Source organism: Typopeltis vanoorti, chromosome 1 (assembly GCF_054136105.1).
Source record: "Typopeltis vanoorti isolate ZY-2024b chromosome 1, IOZ_Tvanoo_1.0, whole genome shotgun sequence".
In the NCBI taxonomy this organism is placed as follows: domain Eukaryota; kingdom Metazoa; phylum Arthropoda; class Arachnida; order Uropygi; family Thelyphonidae; genus Typopeltis; species Typopeltis vanoorti.
In genome coordinates this window covers 166,486,406-166,510,008 of record NC_143549.1, presented here as the reverse complement: position 1 = coordinate 166,510,008, position 23,603 = coordinate 166,486,406, and the positions used below count along the sequence as shown (strand labels likewise).

General features: G+C 34.8%; 1 protein-coding gene across 2 annotated transcripts in view; it reads left to right on the top strand.

Moving 5' to 3' along the window:
• Mvb12 (multivesicular body subunit 12-like Mvb12) overlaps nucleotides 1-23,603 on the top strand; it is a 171,363-nt gene that overhangs the window by 132,034 nt on the left and 15,726 nt on the right. For both annotated transcript variants that reach the window (XM_090395241.1, XM_090395250.1), the window contains 2 exons: nucleotides 4,995-5,056; nucleotides 18,289-18,339. In XM_090395241.1, coding sequence (XP_090251367.1) covers nucleotides 4,995-5,056; nucleotides 18,289-18,339 — 113 coding nt within the window. The remainder of the gene's footprint in view (nucleotides 1-4,994; nucleotides 5,057-18,288; nucleotides 18,340-23,603) is intronic.

Here is a 23,603-nt window from a genome sequence, read left to right as displayed (position 1 = left end):
TATGCCAAATTGATGACCTAGGAAAAAAAATATTCAGTATATGTTTACAATGTTCCGTAAAATAAAAAGTCAGGAAAATAGAAGACCCCACTGCAGTCCCTTTCTCTTCAATCTGTTTATAAAGTTTGTTTTGATATGAAAAGTAACCCAATTTTATGATAAATCCAATAATTTCACAATATAGCTGAATGTTTGTGAAGAGCTAAACTACATCAAAATTAATTAAAATGTCTGTAATTTGTAAACCTAATCTGGATACGTATTCTCAAAATTCACTGTATATTTAGTGAAAGAAGAAGAATGATTGCTAGTACATATGGAGAAGCTTGGACAGATATTTTGACAGTTCATGAAATCCTGACATACATCCTCAGGGGGTGTATAAGATATTATGATAGTAATACTTGAGGAAGTTTCACCATTACTAACTACAGTTTGACAGTTTTCTTCTGAATTAATATGTATCTGTTAAGACTCCAACATTATCAGATCTTATATTTCTCTCTTCTAAGGCACTTTTTACTGTATCAATCCACCCACATCTTGGTCTTCAGGATCCTTTTTTTTTTTTTTTTGCCATCCTGGCAAAGAACACTTGTTTAGCTAGTCTTTCCTCTCCCATTCTGCTTAAGTGGCCATCCTACCTGAGATTAGTTCTGCTAACACATTCCTGAATGCTAACAATGTCAAGTTCTTTCCTAATAGCCTCATTTTTAACATGATACTGCCATTTAATGTTTTGACTAATCTCTCTTATTCCATATAAATTTATTCAGTTGACTTCATACCATATCAGCTTTGCTAATTCTGCTATCTATTTCCAAACTTAAGTTGCCATCATCACTAAAAATTGTATAAAATAGCTGAAATATTTTACTTGTTATAGAACAAGTAAAATACTTCAACTAATTAGGCAAACTGCATCATGAATGGAGAACCTATACATGTTCTCCATTCATGATGCAGTTTTTAGGATGCAGTTGATGTTTTCATTTCTACCTATTTTCATTGTATTCGTCTTATTAATGCTGATTTTCATGCCAAATTTATTATAGCAGTTATTCAGTTTGGTCAGGGAATCCTGCAGACTTGTCCTGGATTTATTTAGTAGTATAACAAAAAAAAAAAAAACCACAGCTAACGCCTTTTTATTCCCGTATACGGGAGTAGGCGAGGCCATTTAGCCCTATCTAACTTTTGGAGACTGAGTGGGCAGTTCAATCTCCACTGGTACCCAATCAGAGACAGATGGCCCAAGGCTATCACTAATTAAGCGGTACGCAGTGAAGAGAGACGGCTCAAATGTGCCGCCATCTCGTGGTCTCTAACCCTAACACAATATATTTAATGTCTGAAATAATGTGGGTTCTACGGTCGATTTTCTTGAGTTTACAGGAGGAAAAACCTGCTTGCCCATGCCAGAGATCGACTAACTCGGGAACCGGTCGAAAAAAGGCTTAGAAAAATTTCCTGTAGTCGCCGGCTAGACTCGAAACCAAGACTTCCTTCGTGCGGCCAAGCGTGGTGGTGTGCAAACGCCACATCCACTGAGCTACACAGGCTCTAGTAGTATAACATCATCTGCATAAAATAAACAGCTGAGACTAACATCTCCAATCTTGATATCAGGTTTAATATCGCTTTCCTTCATAATGTAATTCATATAGAATCACATAGATAATTAATAACAGTGGAGATAATGTGCACCCTTGTCACACACCTGACTTAACATCGAACCATCTTCCTGTGCCTCCTTCAGTTCTAACTGCTGATTTACAACTCAAATAGAGACTACATATTGCTTGATATGTCCTATTTACACAAAATATAACTGGAGTGTTTTGAACAGCTTTCCTCTTGGCACCTTGTAAAGCCTTTTCCAGATCTACAAAACTTAAATACAGACCATTGTTATATTCCCATGATTTCTCAACTATTTGTCTTAAAGTGAAAACCTGATCTTGCAACCCCTGTTTAGCTTGTAACCAAATTCCTCTTTCCTATGTAGTATCTAACAATTTAAGTGGAGTTTTTGATGCACAGCCTGTTATTAGAACAGTATTCTGAAGTTGGACAGATCTGAGATTTCTGCAGGATTAATAGTAATAGAACAAGTGAAATCTGATCTTGTCTGACAATCTAGATATTATAAAAACTTATATTAAGGAAGATTTTTGCAAGAAAGATTTGAATTATAGCTAAAACAGTTGAAAATAAGAAACCAATAAATTTAGATATGTGTATACAATTTATTGGTTCTTTATTTTTATTTTCAGTCTTGTACTATTTTCAGCCTCATTATTAAGTTTAGTACTAAAAAGAAAAATAAATAAAAAAATCCTGTAACTAATTTTGAATGTTTTACAAATATGGAGATCATCTTTCATTTCAAGAATATTAAGTTTTTTAGGTTTTTTTGGTCAGTATTCTCCAAAATTAATTTTTCAGTCAGTAATTATTATGTACATGGGCACCTCCATGGAATCTGAAAACTCACTGTGAGAAGCCCAAACTATCCACACAATATCTGTCATATCCCTCCTTAAACCTATTAATAGACAAAGCACTTGTATCTGACTCTGGCATTCCATTCATTCACCACTTTCCGAGTAAAAAAATCTAGTCCTCGCAACCTTACTTACCACACTATTATTCAACTTCCAGGATGGCTGCTTGTTCAGTCTTCTCTAACCAACTGCTGAAACGTTTCCCCTGCATCAATCCTATAAAACCCTTTAATTAACTTAAATGTTTCTATCATATCCCCACTTTTTTGCCTACCAACAAACTTCTGCAACCCACAAACCATTAATCTATGTTCATAGGAAACATGTCATAGACCACTCAACAGCTTAGTCATTCTCTGTTGGATCCTCTCCACTACTTCCTCACCTGCAAGAAACTTAGCTGACCAGACCTGAGTGCAGTAATCCAGATGTCAATGTGTCAAGGATTAAAGGGGAAATAACTTTTTTATATCTACTTGTTAGTGTGTTTTTCAACAAACAATCATATGAGATATCTTGACAACCTTAGCAATACGCTCTCTAAACTTCAACTCTCTGTCTACTACTACCATTTATCACTTGTTCAAGTTATCCTTCCATAGTCATTATTCCTCTTACTTGCCATGTAATGAAAGAACTCTTTGGGATTTCTTTTGACCTGCTTGGCTAGTTTCTTCTCATAATCTGATGCTGCTCTACCATGCTGCTCACCTTTCTTGTCTGACCTTCATACTGTTTGAGCTTGCTGGTCACCTTTCTACTTATATATTCTCCACAATTTTTTATAGCTACTCCTTAAAGATACTACTCATCCATCTAACTCCTACTTGATTAATCCTTCCTCCCATGCACTATTAGCATCTTTCCCTTGCAGTTTTTTTATGCCATAGAACAGCTTCAAGCTTCCTCATAAGCTTGTCATAATCACGTGCCTTGTAGTTCCACATATACTCTTTTTTGACAGAATATATTCCATGTTTTACAACCTCCCAAGTCAAGACTGCACACACTCCCCAATCAAATTTATGTGGCTATCTGTGTTATGGATAACTCTTTTGTTCTCATGACTAGACCCAGTATTCTCACACCTAGAGTCCCCATCCATCACATCCTGCCTTAAGTAATTATCTCTTAGTAGGTGTATAAATTCCACTTCCTTCCTGCTTTGTGATCTTTCCACCTTCTATTCTGTATCTTCATAGTTTAGTTGAAATCCTCCATAATAATTACTCAATCAGCAGTTATTGTACTAATTTGCTGATGCATGTCTTCTACATCATCCTTGGAATACCCCTAGCAGCAACTAACCATATATTTTATCTGAGTGGCCTCAATCTCACACCAGACTCTTTCAAGAGAGCTACCATCCACCCTTCCATCTCCTATTCTTTTTGGCTGCAATTTATCTGCTGTCATCACCAGTTTCCTGCTCCTCATCTGTCTTCTCTACCCTCCCTCAAAGTACTAAACCCTTCGCATTATATTCCTGTAATGCATCAAGTGCTATTAGCCAAGTCTGACTAATGCCTATCACTTTTGCCAATGTTGTACTAGCTAGTGCCAAAAATTCCTTCCTCTTGTTTCTGATACTTTTGGAATTAGTATATATACAACTGTAACATCCCTTTAGGTCTCAACCACTTTTACTTCCTGAATTGATATTCAATATTGTTGCTTGAGTGACTAGATACCTCATTTGTTGGTCATTCTCATACTCCTCTTGGCTCATGGGTGCTGCCACCCTCTCTCTCTCATCTGCACTCACCCTAATTGTTTAAGTTTTCCTCACTTTGCACTTCTTCACTGGTGAACAAAGGTCTCTAGATGCCTGAGATTAAAACCTTTTTTGACAATGTGGACGTATCAAAGCCATCCAGAAAATAAAAGCACAAAAGTTAGGATTGCTTTTCGATACCATTGAGGGGGGGGGGGGTATATGGACTGAATGTTCATTGCCTGTATCTCTTAAAAGAACTGCATGAAGAATTTCAAAGAAGCTACAGAAATGACAGACCGGTAGTGGAACTTGCAATTTATCAGGTTGTTTTGGAGACTTTTTTCAAAATAAATTCTAACTATGAAAACTATAGCAGTTTTTGTATTTATTTTTTCCTAGGTTGAAAAGTGTGTGTTACTTGACAAGAAATTATGTTCTTGCTTTTATCTTTTATCATAGCAAAGTATGTAATGTAGTGGCATGATTACTTATGTCAAGCCTACATACACAATAAAAATAAGAACTGATTATTATAAGTTGAATAGAAATGAAACACAGTATAGAAGAATGAAATTAATATATTTAATAAATTCATGCTGCATCAAGAACATACACAAATTTAATTTTTGTATAAAGAGAATATCTACAACTAGATAGAATTTGATAATTATAAAATTTTTGATTTTAGACATTAACAGATGGTTTGTAGCTGTAATATTATTATTATTGGCAATGATGATATAAAATATGACACTCATAATTTCTCATAGTTATAGATGACATCCCTTTTGATATTAATCCAAGATATAAGAATATGAAAAGGCTAACAGAGGTATGTATTGTATATTAAACATTTATAAAGTGTAATATATATATATATATATATATGTATATATATATATGTATGTAGAAAGTATTTTTTGGTATTTCTTAATAAAAATAAATCTTGGTATTTCTAATTCTAGCCTAGCTCCCACTGACGAGACCTCAATAAAGGTCGAAACCGGTCTGGGTAGTGGCCCCTTGCCTTTAATACAAAACATCATACATCCCCTTCTTGGAGATGTGTTTTGGCATTAAGGGTAAATATTAAGATTAGTGATCGGAGCTTGTTCCACCTTTACCACGAGTTGCCCTGGTCCTGCACTACCTGTGGGATCAGTTAGACTTGCATCAATTGCAGGCACAAACTTGACTTTTAGTCTGTTTGCTTACTTGGGAAATGGAGTAAAACCAGGTTTAAAATTACTTGGTATCTTTAACATATATATATATATATATATATATATATATATATATATATATATAAACACTGCCATATTAAATACCACTTTTTAGATATCTTTCTTATAAATAATGTACATGGAACTAGTACCACAATGTACAAAATTTATCTTTCATGTCTCCTAAACATCCATAACTCATATAGCTATTTTAAGTCACAACTAGATTAACACCTGTGAACGTTTCACATGGCAACAGATATAGTTGAAAATGCTGATATAAACTCATCAGTTATTTTGTGTTTAAGGAGGGGAAATGTGTAGGAACATAATTTCCTGAAATGTACTATCGTTGCATAGGGAAACATTTAGGGTACTGTTATATCTAAACAAAACTAGTTTTGTGTGATATAACAAGACATTAACTAGTTTCTGTCACCAGTTTTCTTCTAGATTGTGCTTTTTTTTTTTTTTTTTGTCTTCTAAGGCAAGTTAAACTGCATCAATCACCTGTAATTTGTATTCCAATAATCCTCTTTTTGATCAAATGGGAGGAGGCTAAAAAGGAATTTTTTGACTTAAAGATAATCCCTCTAAATAGATAATGATTTCCCACTCTGTTTGATTATATCACTTCACTTTAGCTCTTTATATTCACAGCACAGACATTTTTTGTAAGGTCAAAAAGGAATTCAGTATGGAGAGAATGGACACTGAAGCTAAAATCAGATAAAAGTTTATTTTCAGATATATAAATGACATTTACACCAAGAACAATTAAAAATGTTCAAAATATGGAAAAGCAGAATGATAAGAATGAAAGCTAGAATACTTTTTAAGATTAAATTCCCTGAGTACAAAATACTCACCATCATTATCATCAAATTCCTGATATGTACCCTTAGGGGATGTACAGGATATGATAGTAATACATGCAAAAAACTCATTTTGCTAATCTTTCCTCATCCATTCTGCTTAAGTGACCATCTGAAATTAGCTCTGCTAACACATTCCTGAATGCTAACAATATCAAGTTCTTTTCTAATATCCTCATTTTGAAAATGGTATTGCAGTTGATGCCATCTGTTCAGTCCTCTAATCTTTCTCAGAACTCTCATATCTGCGTTCGTCAGTCTATGATCAATGTTTTGCTTCGAACACTGTTTTGTATACAGCTAATTTAGTATTTTGACTAATCTCTCTCTTATTCTATATAAATTTATTCAGTTGACAACCTACCACACCAGCTTTACTAATTCTGTTTTTGATTTCCATATTTAATTTGGAATCTTCACTAACTAAAAATTGTGCCTAAATAGCTGAAATGTTTTACATGTTCTATAGGCTCGTCATTCAGGATACAGCCGATGATTCAATGTTTCTGCCTGCATTCATTGTCTTTGTGTTTTTATTGCTCATTTTCATACTAGATTTATTATAAGTCATTCAATTTGGTCAGGGAATTGAACAGATTTGTACTGGATTTTTCATAAATATAACATAAAAGTAGAGATTATGTGCACCCATGTTGCAAACCTGACTTAATATCAAACCATCTTTCTGTACCGCCTTCAATTCTAACTGCTGACTTACATCAAATAGAGATTATGTATTGCTTGATATAGTGTCTCATTTACACCATATACCGTAGCATTTTGAAGAGCTTTCCTCCTGGTACCTGAACCGTGATTTTCCAACTGATTGTGTAATCCTGACAACCTCTATTTGCCAGAATTCAGCTTGTTCCTACCAAACTTTCCTTCCACAATTTTTCTTAGCCTTTTCTCAAGTATATCTGCATAAATCTTACCAGGAATACTCAGCATAGAAACACCTCTGTAATTCTCAAATTCAGTTTAATTTCCCTTTTTATAGATGGGCACTGAGAGCTTTGCTCCAATCCGCTGGAATTTAACCTTCTGAAGTTATTATGCAGTGCAGCCACTGAAATTTTATATCTCCATATTTGAGCATTTCTTGTCGAATTTCATATACTCCAGCTGCCTTTCCACATTTCAGGTTTTTCATTGCTCTTTCTACTGCAAGTATGGACATGTATTCCAGACTACATTCCTGTTGGGAGTTTTCTACCACATGCTGACACTGTTTGTTTCATTTAAGTCTTTCAAAGTAATGACTCCAGAGATCTGGATTCTGTATCTTCAGTTTTTCATGCCACCTTTATCATCTGATTCCTTTCACAGTACTCTTTCCTCCATTTCTAAGCTTTTTCAGTAGCCTCCAGAATACTTTGCCACCTTCCTGATATTTATTTTTTATGCTCTTATCAAAGTCTTCTCATGACTTGTGTAACTAGTTTTACACAGTTCTTTTACACATTTTCTTCATTTTTCTCTGTATTCTCTAAGAGCACAAGCTGACTTACTTGCCAGGAACTTTTCATATGCTTTCTTCTTTTCCTTGACTGCTGCGTTAACTTCCTGAGTCCACCATGGAGTTGAGTTCTGATCTTTCTATCATTGCAGATTTAATCACCACATGCCTCTCTGGCTGAACCAGTCAGTTTTTTCCAGGATTTGCCACTGAATCCCTAAGGTTTAGTACTTATTTTCAAACAAGTACAAACACCTCTGAAAGCTGCTCAGCTTTGGTTAATTTTAACTTTCTTAGACATTCTTCTTTTCAGTATGAAATTTAATTTTATCCTACTGAAAACCAAATAGTGATCACTTCCTGTTTCAAATCCTTTGTATACTCTTATCCTTAACCACTGGAAAAACATCACTATCAATGATAACATACTCAATCAGACTTTTCTTATGAATATTTGGTCTAAAAATCTTAAAAAAAAAAAAAAAAAATGTGAAAAGAGGTAGGAATATGTATAGCATTATCTGTATTATCAGTGAAGAATATGGTAAATGAAATATAAAAAAAAATAATAATAATAATACAACCCCTGGAAAAAAAAGTATTCAATGAATGTTATCACTACAATGACTGCAATATACACTGTATATTTTTTTAAAGATTTAAAGATTAATTTAAAGAATAAATTATCTGCATTAGGAAAAAAGTATCTGATTAAGTGGAAAGTTGGAAAATAGCGATTGCTGAGGAAACAAACATGTATCATTCCTGAGTATGCAAATCTACAATTATCTGTGCACTCATAAAGCATAAAGAAAACATTTCTAAGGAGCGGAATTGTGGCTGTTAAATTTGAATTCTTTCTACGGTGTTAAAGAATGGTTCCTGTCAAAGAACTTTCGAGCGATTTAAAAAACAGAATGAGTGAATATCTGAAAGTCAGAGTGCCTCAAATATAAGTAATTAAATTATTAAAATGGGCTCAAAGTACTGTATGCTACATTTGGAACAAATATCATTCAACTAATAGTGTAAAAAAACATACCTCAAATTGCCACCTCATGCAGACAGGATGGAAAACTGGCTGAACCTGCATAATCCATGTGACATTCAACATCCAAACAACTTAATTCTGCATGGTCAAACTGCAGAGTGAAGGTAAGTCACCACACAGTATGAAATCGGCTGAATGGTCAAGGATTTCACTTTTGCAAAGCTAAAGCGAAACCTTTTTTTTTGACAAAGCAACACAAAAAAAAAATGTTTCCAATGGTGTATAAATCATGTAAATTCAGAATTTGATGACTAAAAAAAGGTTATTTTTAGTGATGAACCTTCAAACTTGGCTTAGAACCAGTGATGATGATACCTTTATATGGAGAAGAGTTGGTGAAAAGTTCTTCGATGAGTGCATTAACCCTTTGACCATTGGGTTTCATTTTCAGCTACTTTACCCCAATGTTGGTTGTTTTTTTTTTTCCTATGTGATTAACTAGGTATAAAAGTATTTATTCACAATTTTTATACAAAAACTGTCAATGATTTATTGAAAAAAAAAAAGAATATTTACCTAATAGATGATTTTTATACATGCAACAATAACTATAAAAACATATATACAGTTCTTTGAGAGTTTCAAATAGTATGGTAGATTTTGAAGCATGGTGAAGCAATACCCTACCTGGCAATGGGAAACCACATACACATTTGTGCTAACCTTCTTTCCTCAAAACGATCTTGTGCACCATCCCATCTTATATGCAAGAGGAGTTTTCTAAGCAGAGGCAGTTATATATTTGATGGAACAGGTTTTCCTGGCTATCAGACATTAAAAAAAAAATAAAATAAAAAAATAAATAAAATAAAAAAATAAATAAAATAAAAAAAAATGATTATAAATTCAGAAGATAATCATCATCATCAGATTCCTGCCTTGTACCCTCAAGTGGTGTACAGGATATGATAGTACTACATGAAAAATTTACATCATTACTAACTTCCTATCTACAATTTTCCTCCAAATCTGTCTGTTACTTGTCAAGACTGCAACATTATAGGATCTTATATTTCTATCTTATAAGGCACTTTTTACTGTATCAATCCACCTATATCTCTGTCTTCCTCTGGATCTCTAGTCTTTGCTCAAATATTTTACTTCTAACCCAGCTCTCAGATCTATAAGTTAAAATTGGTTTGAACACAGTCTTGTATACAGCTAATTTAGTGTTTTGGCTAATTTCTCTCTTATTCTATATAAACTTATTCAGTTTGCTTTGTACCATACCAGCTTTGTTGATTCTGTTGTCTATTTACATATTTAATTTACCATCTTCACTAAAAATCGTGCCTAAGTAGCTGAAATGTTTTACTTGTTCTATAGGTTTTCCATTCACATTGCAGTTGATATTTTCAATGTTTCTGCCTATTTTCATTGTCTTTGTCTTTTTAATGCTGACCTTCATACCATGTCTATTACAACAGTTATTTAATTCAGTAAATCCGCTGCAGACTTGAAGCGGATTTATTTAGAAGCATAACATCATCTGCATAAACAGAGCTGAGATTAACACCTCCAATTTTGATATCAGGTTTAATACCACTTTCCTTCATAATGTGATTCATATACATAATGAATAAGAGAGGGCGATAATGTACATCCTTGTCTGACACCAGATTTAAATCAAACCATCTTCCTGTACTTCCTTCAATTCTAACTGCTGACTCACAACTCAAATAAAGACTAAGTATTGCTTGATATAATACCCCATTGATACCATATAACTGTAGCGATTTGAATAGCTTCTCTCTTGGCATCTTGTCATATGCCTTTTCCAGATCTACAAAACTTAAATACAGATCTTTGTTATATTGCCATGATTTCTCAACTATTTGTCGTAAAGTGAAGATCTGATCCTGACAGTGTTGTCCCAATTTACGATTTCTACTCTAATCTTACAAATTCCTTTTATTTATATTCTTCTAACTTCTATGCCCGAGATTTTACCAAAACTTATACCAATATCTAAGTTATTGTTCCCCGTAGTACCCCTAATATTTGTATTTATACTGTGCCTTTTGGGGTATTTAGTTTAGGATATTACATACATGAACAAGGAGAAAGAACTCAAATATATCTGAAAGTGTAACTATTGCAGTCGTGACACTTAACTCGATTCTCAATTAAATTTTCTGCGTGACTAAGTACAATATTTTCAAGTGGTTATCAACTGCACCATTTATGTTGTCATGAATAGGGAGAAAGTCAATCTCGAATATATCTCTTAGTATTTAAATATTATTGCAGTTGTGACTCTTAATCTCTTTCCTCAACATTAAGTTTCCCGCGTGATTAGGTACGATGATTTTAAGCGGTGCATTGGATTAGCAACATCAGACAACTCTTTTATCATTGAAAAAAAGGTTTATTAAGTTTCTAAACATAGTACAATTCAAATACTAAACTAAAATACTTATAGACTAACATTAAATTATTACAAGCAATATGGCTATTTGTGATTATGCCGCCATACACATTAATTCATAAATTCACCTGATGTGAACAAATTAGATCAATTCACACTATCTGATTATTCATACTGAAGTAGATTAGCAAATCATTCACTGCTAACACATACTTGTGACATTTCAATTATTTTATACATTACATTAGGCATTCAATTCTTAGGATACGTAATTACTTAATTCACACTATTCCGTTATACCGTTATTTGCACTAACACACAATTATGTCATTTAAATATCTTGTGCAATATAATAGACATGCAAAATTACCTTAGGACTCTTAATCATTCACAAATCTTTAACACTAGTCAATCTACACATAACACATTCTATCATATACTAAAGTCCTAGTATAACTTCAACAGTTCTGTATTGGAATCACGATACTTTTCACAGACAAATTTCTAGCTAACATAGGTTATGATTTACAGTACCTTTCTTGAGCTCTTCGTATGGGGCCTTTATTCTTTTCCAAACGAACCTCTGGTATAACTTCTCGTAACTGTGGAATACTTTAACACACACATTTTCTCTACTATCAGCAACGAGGACATCGATCTCTTTACAGCTTTCTGCTTTGCGTAGTTATCACTAGCGTCGAAACGAAGAAGATCCCTCCTTTTCTAGGACTCTATGGCAATTTTTCCTTTGCTTCCTATTTGGGAAGACGGGGATCGAAATCCTGCTCACTTTCGTTTCCGTGTTGTGACGAGGAGATATCACCCCTGTCGCTACTCAGGAAAACCCCGTGAACTCCACCGGAACCAAAACCAAACTCCAAGGCCAAAAGCGACTATCCAAAAAGAGTCTTCCCCAGGGGCTACCAACCCTTTTATAGCTGCTTCCCTAACGGCACCTTTTCTTACTTCCTTTCTCCTCCTACTTGTTTTTTAATCATCGACCAATTAGGGTGGCGTTTTCTCGCCAAACGTCATTTGATCGGCAAGCCCGTTCTCAATATTTCAACCCGGGGATCAGCCCTAAGCGATAGCTTTGCTTTTTTTGTGCTAGCCTGACTTAATCCCCTTTCAAACTTTTTCTATGAATTCTACTTAATAACTTAATCTCTCACATAACGTATTTTATGACTCACCCCTTTCTACTTATTTACTTAACTCTCTCATTTTTAATCATATTACAATATTAATCTATACTTTCCTTTGTTAGCTACTTATTTAGTTAGAATTCCTTATTTTAAGTCATATTACAATATTAATACATTCCTTCGTTTATCAGCTACTTTAACAACAACCCTTATGTTTTATACATATTACTGGATGCAAGAAATTTTCCATTAAATAATTCATTTTTTTTTTTGCAGGGGTTTTAATTTATGATATTTATTCTTCATGTTACACCATGATAGCTGAGAATACTATATTCCTAAGATATCAGGTGTAACAACAGCCTCTATTTGGCCTGAATCCAGCTTGTTCTTCACCAAGCTTTTCTTCCACAATTCTTCTCAGCCGTTTCTCAAGTATACTTGCATAAATCTTACCAGGAACACTCAAGGGAAATACCTCTGTAATTCTCACATTCTGTTTTATTTACCTTTTTATACATGGATACTATGAGAGCTCTACTCCAATCATCAGGAATTCGTCCCTCTGTTCAGGCATTTTGAACTCTGCAGTGCAGCCACTGTATGACTTTTATACCTCCATTCTTCAGCATTTCTGGTTGAATATTATCTATTCCTGCCTTTCCATATTTCAAGCCTTTGGTGGATTTTTCTACTTCAAGTATGGATATGTATTCCTGACTGCCTGTTGGGCGTTTTTTATCACTCCTTGTTTCATTTAGCAATTTTTTGAAGTAATTACTCCATACTTCAAGGATATCTTTTTCTCCTGTTTTCATATCACCTTTATCATCTCTAGTTCCTTTTGCAACACTATTTGCTCCATTTCTGAGATTCTTCAACAACCTCCAGAATATCTTGCCACCTTCTTGATATTTAATTTAAATGTTCTTACCAAAGTCTTCCCATGACTTTTAGCTAGTTTTACACAGTGTTTAACTTTCTTACATTTGTCTCTGTATTCTCTAAGAGCATGAGCTGGCTTATTTGCGAGGAACTTTTAATATGCTTTCTTCTTTTCCTTCACTGCCTCTCTAACTTCGTGTGTCCACCATGGAGTTCTAATTTTTCTATCCTTGCAGACAACTTCACCACATGCCTCTCTAGCTGAATCAATCCAGGTTTTCTTCAAGGCTTGCCACTGAATCTCCAAGATTTGGTTCCTGTTCTCAAACTCTTTTATTTTCCCTTCAATAATCTATGTGTATTTTAGTCTACAGTTCACATCTGTTTATTCGCTTTGAAACTTTCTTACATGTTCTTCTTTTCAAAATGAAATTCAATTTTATCCTACTCAAGACTAAATAGTGATCACTTCCAATTTCAAATTCTCTGTACACTCTGGTGTCCTGCACCAGGGAGAAAATATCACTATCGACAATAACATAGTCAATGAGACTTTTCTTATTCCTTGCCTCTTCTCTCCATGTGAATTTGTGCACATTTTTATGTTGGAACATGGTGTAAGTAATAACCAGTCCATGTCTTCAGCAGAAATCCAACAGGTATTTGCCATTATTATTAGCTAGTTTTTACACAATGTTTAACTTTCTTACATTTGTCTCTTTTCTCCAAATTTTCCCAAAATATTTTTGTGTCTGACAATCATTTCCTTCTCTGATATTTAGATCCCCAACAACAACCAACTTTTCCTTTTTCATTGTGTCAGTTGCTTTCTCTAAAGCCTCAAAACATTCCTCCACTTCTACCTTAGTAGAACCTTCTGTGGGACCATGACATTCAGGTCATCTGCGTAGCCAAGAATCCTGACCAGTTTCATTGTTTAGTTCCCCATTCTCATATTTGCCCACATCACTCTACTTGAGACTGCTTGCCATTCAAGAAGATTAGCCTCATATTTAGTATTGAATACTATGGCTACTCCTTTTCCTTGATTGTCATTGCCTGAGTATAACATTTTGTATTTATTGCTCAGAAAGATCTCACCAGTTTTTGTCTTTTTTTGTTTGTCACTCCTATTATGTCAATATGGTACTTATCTCTAATTCCTCAGCCAGCTTTGTTTCTTTGCCATTCAGGCTTCTTATGTTGATAGTACCGATCTCTAACTCTGGTGATCTTGAGTTGGGGTGTGTTTTTAGATTTTTTCCAGTAGCTGACTTTTTGCAGTTTGCCCTGGTTCCCTGGTGAAAACAACGTGGGCCTTTTTTGTAACTGAGTGATGTCCCCAGCTGGAATGAAATTCTGTCATGTTGTACCATTATTTTGTATTTAGGTTGAAGCCAATAAGAATACAATTTGGTCAGCTAAATCCCAAATTGCCAGCCCATCCTCCTTCATTCAGTATCCAGTTAGATACCTAACAGGGTGCACCATGAGAAGGTGAGGATTGGACATTAGGTCAGAAGCCCTGGTTGGTTCTCCGCATTCCTTTAAAGGCTATGTGGAGGTCTCCTCTCAGTTATACAGCTTTGATCCTTAAGCAAACCCCCCCCCCCTCAAAAGATAAAAAAAAAATATAAAAATATTTATTACCAAAAAGGCACTATTAGTTTCATCTTTATAATTTGTTGGGTTCGTAACATAAAGTGAGAGGGAAAAAAATCAGAGATCCATAAAAACATTACCTGCATATTATTATTGACACTTCCAAGGAGTTCAAAGATTCAAGGAAGGGCACCTACTCTACAGCTCTGTCTCCACCACTCAATCCACAAACTACATCTGCATCATCTATACCAATGCCATCATCTGCTTGCTACCACTTTTGCAGACAATCACATATATAACAGTCATGATATATAATTTAAAATGGATTGCCAACATTTGAAGAAATTCTTTGGCTGCTGCATTGTACATATGAATGAGGAAGAATTGTGATCTCATGTACATTATAGCCAAATAAGGCATGCAAGGTTCATTACAATTTACTGATTCTAAAATTTTTTTCTTTCGATCTCATGGCATCTATATATTTCAGATCTGTCTCATTTTAGCAGGTGTGTCATCAGGATCAACAGAATGAAGAACATAACTGGATAAAGCTGATGTCCTGATTCTACCATAGGTGATTTCTCTAACATGCACTTTTATGTTAACAGTGCATGTTAGAGAAATAGAACACCTGTGTGTGTGTGCATACACACAGGTGTTCCCAAAGTAGAAATAATACTGAGCTTCTAAGGTGAATAATGGTGAGATTGGTTTATTGTGTAGGTTTTCTGTAGATCTTAAATTTTTCTCACTGACATGTTAGATTTACATTGAGAAAAGGAAGGAAACTGGTAACCTCTAGCTCAGCAATAAATTTTATTCTAGGGTGTTGGTTGTCGAAATGGTCTTGGTTTTAATGGAAAGGTATTTATGACTTTTTTCTCCAAAGCCTCCAACTGTATATTTGCTAGTACAGGTGACAGAGGATTGCCCATGGCCAAGCTGAAATACTGTGTGTAGATAGTGTTTCTAAGCAGGAAGTAACCTGAATTTATACAATGAATTAAGAATGTTGTAACTTTTCTTGATAACTTATCTTATATATTAGTAAAGTGGGAAGTGATATCAAACTGACCATGAATCCTTTTGTAGATATATGTCTTTAATCATAAATATCAGAATTCTTAATGTAGGAGTTCGTAGAACCCATTAAAGTTTTCAAAATTTAGTCAGCTGTTTTGATAACTTATAAATAACGAAGTCAATCCTGGCTTCAGTGTCATTTCCTTTGTCTACAGGAAGAATTATGATATCTTCATTTTCCCTTAAACATAAAATCAAACAGAAGGATGAGCAGGTGGTCTTAGCAGTTAGCATATAATGTTGGTAGTTTACAGCTAAGAAGCAGTGTCTGAGCAGCAAAGGAAACTGAGTTTCTTGGAGGCTGAGGGTTCCTCCTATTGGTATCATATGTTTTTGCCAGGAAGGTCTAGGAGTTTGTCAACCTTAATAGAAAAATCTGATCATGCCCATGCAATTATCAAAGGTAAGGGAAAGTGAGGTGAAATCTTTCTTGCAAGAAATGACAGGATTCTTTTTGAGAGCTTTGCATTTCACAAAGTTGTCGCCCTTGTGAATGATCTTGAAGCTTGGAATGTTAATTGCTACTTCAAGATCCATTGAAATGGAGAGGAATGGAGTTTGTCATCAGCAAAACTATGGACAGGTTGGTTATGAAAGATCATTTAAGTCCAGAAGGAAGAGGAAACTACTATATGTTCTTAATGAAGAAAGCAGAAACTAGAAACCAAGTTGCAAAGTGTGAAAGGCAAACCTAAATGGTATGTAGGTCTTTTGTGGCAGACCTGTGAAATCCTGTAAATGGCAGAAGCAGCTACATAAGTTTTCCCAAACTTTTCTGTAGCTTGTGTTCAAAGTGAGTAATGTAGCCTCCATAGTGCAATTGGAAAAGACCTTCTTTCGATTCTCATCATGACAAAAGGAATCTTTATATGCACTTTTTAAGTTGAGGGTGAGTTATCCAATCTCATATGGAGGCAACAAGGTTCTTTCTCACAGTAACTTGAGTTTTTCCCTCTGCATACAGGCAAATCGGCCATGATTCCATTCATAGTAATGGTGTCATTGTGTGTTGTTGGAGAATTAAGCAGAAGGGAAAATAGTGAGATGTATGTAGTAGAATATAGGCATGCCTTTCTATGATGAGTCTTTGAACTCCTTGGAGGTGCCATGTAATAATAAAATATGCTGTGGATTGATGAAAGTGACAGCTCATGTTTGTGGGCCACCAAGACTTTTCCATTATTTTCGAGAGAACTGAAATGAGGACTTTGAGATGGTAATTTAACTGACTTGTACCTCTCTTCTGCAGTAGGCTAAGTATAGACTTACATCCATACTGTCATTTAGAGATCAGATCAGTGTTAATTCTGGAGCACAGATTTTAGGTACAGTTTGGAAGGATAACATTATGACTAGAAGCTGTCTTGTCTCTAAGTTACTAAGGATTCTTCTTTGGTCTTTCTGGTAAATTACCAAAGAAGATATGCCATGAAATGTTCTTGATTTAATGGGAGGTGATTTATTAGCCTTAATCATATTTGTACAAGTTAGAGGAGGTGAATGATGCTAGTAAGTTGACAATAGCTTTGAGTGATGTTATGGTGACATCATCTGCATGTAGCCATAATCAGAGGTCAGAGTAGTTAGAAATTTTGCAAAGGAAATTTTCAGCCACACAAAGAAGGTACATTTGATAACATGTTGTCAGTCTCTTTATGTGGAATATTAAACGTGGTTTAATGCATAAATATCATAAATATTTGGGAAGTAATCACACAGAATGTGGTGTGGATAGTTGTGGTGGAGTAGGCAATGCCGCCTCTTACACTATACTTGGATTTCCCTCCCTCCCTTCCCACAACCTGATAGTGTCAGCAGGATTATTCATTAGCTTGTGGGGAAGCATCTTGTTTGGTCCTCTGTACTATCTACCAGAATGACTTTAGTACTCTCCAAGTGGACAAAAGATATGAAACAGAGTTTCTGGAAGAAATACGTACCATCTCTATATGAGACTGATCACTTGATTTCATTTGAAAATACCTTATAATTAACTATATGAAACACTATTATAAAAAAACAGAAAACTAACAAAGAAGTCCCAACCAAAGCTATAAGCACAAGGCTGTTTTAAAGAAAAATTCACTAAAGCAAACTATCCACTACAGCAGGTGGTCCCTACCAGTTGGCTGTAGTGAGAGTTGACTGTAAAAGTTTTCTCACATCTGTTGGTTTTTGAACTTGAGTGTTTTAAATTAAAGCGTATTGTCATTACTCACTGAGCTACAAAAGCTTTAATAATATTTTAATGAGATTTATTATAATTGGGCAGCAATAACTTTGAATTTTGCTTATGAAAGAATCATATTGTTCTGCTGAATTCATTTTTGGGATTCATGAATTAACCATTATCATTTTCTTCTCCAGTTTACAATACCAGATATCCCAATCAAAACTGAAAGTGAACTAGAAGCAGAAGTAAGTATCTATAAAGTAGTAATGAATATTAAATCATGTATTATTTTTTTCATTCGATAACTACAAAACTACACACACACACACACACACACACACACAAAAACACACACATACAGTAAAACCCCGTTTTTACATTCCCGCAATTTACATTTTTCATTTTCCGTTGGTCCTGTCTTAAGGCCTATTCTTACGATATATTGTTTTCCCACCATTAACAACTTGATGTGGACATTATTTCCCGTGATTTGCGTTTTTTTCTCAGGTGGCAACACTGATTTTCAAATCGATTTCTGCGGAAATCTGTGCATTTCTGTTCCCAGATGGTGTTGCTTTCGGCTGTAGTTTTGTTTCTGCCATTCACGCTTGCAGTAGTGAATGAGCGATACCATGATTTTTCAATTGCAGTAAGAATTGAGTTTTCATATCAGTAATTTTAAACTGTCAGTAGCTCTTGGCACCCGTAACGTGTTGTGATGCGATTTCACATTCACAGTGCTATATTGAAATCGTGAACAAGGATCATACACAAATTGTGAAATCACATTCACTCTTCTACCAAGTAACAGTTGTTACTCATGAATATTAGATATAAATGAATAAACTACAGTTCATGAAATATCGCTTCACTAGCTTGCAGTGTTGGTGTTCGTAGTCGCATTTCAGAAGCACGTATGTTGCAGAATTTCTGCTACATAATTTAGCATGTGATAATTGCTTTCAAGTTGTGGTGGTGGATTATCCATGTTAGTAACATGGAGAAAAAAGACCGAAAATGTATTTCAGTAGAAGAAAAGATGGCAGTTCTGCCAATCAGTACAGATAGATATCTTCACGCTTCCTCTCACCACTACCCTCCCCAGAAATATGGCATTATTTCCACTCTTGCAGCCCGGGCCAGATCCTTATTATTAGACGATGAAGAGTTTCAAAATGAAATAAATTTTCTTAAAAAGACCTTTGTCGATAATGGTTTTGCACCAAAAAGTATTGAGAAACTTCTTTTTCACCATCGTCAACAAACTAATGAAGATTCTACTACCCCCCAGAGCTTACATTTCCTTGCCCTACATTAATTCCCTCTCCCTCAAACTGGTCGAATTTTAAAAAAGTTTGACATCAAAGCTTGCTTCTCTACTCTTCCTAAACTCCAATCTATCCTTAGTCAGCCAAAAGAAAAACATTGCCATATTCAGTTCCCAGGAGTATACAGAATTATCTGTAGTTGTGGTAAATCTTACTACAGGCAAACTGAAAAATCCAACCTTTCTTCGTCTTGAAGACACAAAAGAGACATCTCTTATAACAGATTCCGAGCCAGTGCCCTCGCCAGCCACATTTTGTTCTCTGTAAAAGGCCACCAACACAATAGACTGGGTTCAAACTTCTAATATTCACAGATGTTATGATGAACTTGAAAGACATATTCTGGAGTCAAAAGAAATCGCTCTCGATTCTACCCACATGAATAACAACCTTAGCTACAATTTGTCAGATTCGCATAGCTCTGCCATTTAATGCTGGCGTTCTCACAAGATCACTCACATGCATGTAAATGTAGCTAGAACTGAAGCTCAGACTCCAATTTGAACTTAACTGTAGTTTTTTGACAGCTCTGTTGTTGTAAGTGTGTAATGTTTCTGTCGGTCTTTTTTGTGCATATATCTTTGTACTACTTTGACACCTGAAGAAGTTGGCTTACCAATGAAACTAGTTGTGTCCGTATTAAACTTTTATTCTTAATTATCTCGGTGGTTGTAGTCGTTAAAATTACTAAGTATATATTTTTCTTTTCTTTTCTTTTCTTTTTTTTTCCTATTAGAAAAGTTATTTAGAGCAAATTAAAACAAATGCCAGTAAACCATAGTATATTCACATCTGAATTTTCCAGAATTTATCTTATCCATATATATATATATATATATATATATATATACACACACACACACACACACACACACACACACACACACACACACACAGGTAACCCTTGTATAATGCAGATGTTAGGTTCCATAGAAATGCTGCATTATATAAATCGCATTATACGAGACATAAATCACATACAAATTTTCCATTTTTCAAAAAAGATTCCAAATTTTCCAAAATTAATTGAAATGTTCGCCGAACATAATATGACTTAAATGTTGATATTATTCCTTCAAGTGGTTGAATAAGTGAAGTAGTATTAGGCGGCAAAAAAGTTATTTTAATATTCATATGGCTTAAATTTGTTGGGTGGCCTGGTGTGTTATCTAAAATTAGTAGAATTTTGAAGTCCATATTCTTTGTGTAACTTTCTACATCGGGTACAAAACACTTGAAAAACCAATTTTCAAACATGCTAGCTGTAACCCATGCCTTTTTGTTGGCCTGTCAATAAACAGGTAGGATGGACTTGTTGAGCCCTTTCAGCGCACGAGGATTTGCAGATCGGTTAATAAACATTGGTTTTGTCATGTAATCACCTGATGCATTACTACAAAACAGTAGAGTTATTCTGTCTTTGGAAACTTTGAATCCAGGAGCTGATCTTTCATTTTTTGAAATATAGGTGCATTTTGGCATTTTTTTCCAATATAACCCAGATTCATCTGCATTGAACACCTGGTCTGCAGACCAGGTGTTCAATGCAGATAATTTAAAAATCATTAAAGAAGGTGTAACCACCTTTAATGATTTTTAAAAGTTCTGCTGGATATTTCCGGGCAGCTTCAACATCTGCTGATGCTGATTCTCCCTGGATTTTAAGATTATACTAAACCACTTTTTAAAGTTTTCGAACCAACCCTTACTGGCAGAAAATCCATGCTGAGAGATTTGTTCTGAAGAATCTTGATCAAGTTCTTTTAAATGTTTATAAACTTTGGGAGTTTTTGCTCAATAAGGTGTCCATCCAAAGGAATTTTCTTTTGAGTGCAATCTTCTAACCAAATCATTAGGGATTTCTCCATTTTTTTCTATTAGAATATCGCGAACATGAGCAATGAGCTTTGCACTTACCGTTGACCCAGCAATAACACTTTCTCGGATTTTATGTTCATTTTGTTTGATTGTTCGAATTGTTGATTCATTTAAATTCAGAGTCCTTGCAACAACTCCTGGTTTTTCTCCAATTTTCAACTGATCCAAGATTTTAATTTTTTCTTCGAGAGAAATGAATTTCCTCTTCAATGTTGGTTTTTTCCCTTTCGTTGCAGTTTTAGTGGCCATTACAATAAAAATAAACTTTTACATTAAAAAAAAAAGCATTACATATGTAACTTGCCAGAAAATAAACTTCTCTGCTGGAGAATAACACACTTATGATTTTAAATGCGCTTTTCTGGCAGAAAACGAAGACAATTTTCAACAATAAACACTTTATACGGTAAACCCTAGATGGCGAACCTATGGCACTCGTGCCAGAGGTGGCACGTCTGAATATTTTGCTGGCACATCAACGATTTACAGGTGATATCCTTTTATACGCTTATAAATTATTCAAATTTTTTTTTTTTAATTGTTACAATACGTACAAGCTGAATTTTGTTTTACACAAGACAGCAGCTATAAAGATGTGCATATGATTGGTGCGGTATTAACAAAAGATCGTGCGACCCAAAGACAAAAGCAACCGACGAGTGTCGAGTTGAAATACTAATTCTCTTCATTTGAATTCCATAACATCTGAAACTGTCATAACAGCAGCATTCACTATTAGTTTTATCACATTCACAACAGGGTGTCATTTATCGTTCCGATGGAACTTCTCATTACTGACTGGCTCAACTCACACAAATGTTTCAACCCTTGGTTGAATTTTATGGCTTCTTGTTTACGTTTGAGGTGGCAGGGGTGAACTCACACATTCATTATATGGCATGTTTCAATTCTTGGTAGTCTTTTATTTTAAGTTAGCCTTTGTGATCTGTCATAATGACATTGAGAATTTCAAATGCAATAAAAAAACACTTATTTCATAATTGAAAAATTGGACAATAGTTTTTAGTTAGATACTGTGTTTCAGTGCAACATATGGTTTTGCTTAAGTCTATACAGCATAGTTTCTGTGAGAGGGGAGATGTGATTTATTAGTTAGCGCTGTTTTTATTGTCTAATTGCGCTATTTGTTGAGAATGACACAGACTGCAAAAGCCCTCTGTACAGTATCTTATTCAGTGATACTCTAAATTCGATACTTATAACTACTTGCGCAATACGGGCAGACACAAATTTAAAGAAGATAAAATTTAATTTTTAAGTCCTGCGGTGAAAAATATGAAAAAAAATAAAATAAAGGGTTACTAGAAATTGTAGACCGCGTTATGTCGAAACCGCAAACAAGGGATACCACAATTTGTAGACCGCGTTGTATAAGTACCTCGTTATACGAGGGTTACCTGTGTGTGTATTTTTTCCCCTCAAATGTGTGTTTTTGAGTCAACATTTTTGGCGAGTTTAGCCCTTATTTGAGTGTGCTACAATTTTCTGAACCTCTTTAGATTATTTAAAATGCACAGCACAAGAATAACAAGAAAATAATAGTTATTTAACTTATTTTTTTAATATTTAATGCTGGCCTGGTTGGCTGAGTGGTTAGCGTATCCGCTCTCCAGCCAGAAGGCTGCGGGCTCGAATCCCGCCTTGGCCATGGATGTTTGTGATTATCTGTGAAAGTACTAGTGGTGGTAGTCAGCGATAGATGGCGTTGGTGGTAGATAATGAAGGTTGGTGGAGTAGTGAGATGAAGAGTTGTAGAGTAGATGCCCTTTCTCGATGAGTCTTTGGACTCCCTGGTGCTGTGATATAATAATAATAATTTCACTGGTGTTATACCTAGCATCTTCAGATCAGAAAAAAACTGATCCCACTGTTAACCAATCATTTCTGTTTGCCTACTGTGATACAGGCATTCTTTTCTCAAGAAGCTTGCATTGTTTCATTTGAAGCTTTCCTTATGTTGTTGGTAACTTTGGATCTAAGTCATGGGACTATGTATATCTTTGGCTTGCTGTTTTTTTGCCTCAGACCCTTGTTTTACTAATCTTTCATATCCCATTTTGTTTAAAGGACCATATGACTATGATTTTTCTGATATCTTTGTTTTTAATGAATTCTGCCACTTATTGTCTTCACTCTTCCTTCAGAATTTCCTGTTGGCTGATTTTTCTTATTCCACATGTTGGAACGTTCTTCCTGGTTTTGAATCCGCCATCTTGATGTAAAGTTGTTCTTAATAAAATCAATTAATTGCTGGTTGATTACTAATCAAAATATAGGGAAAT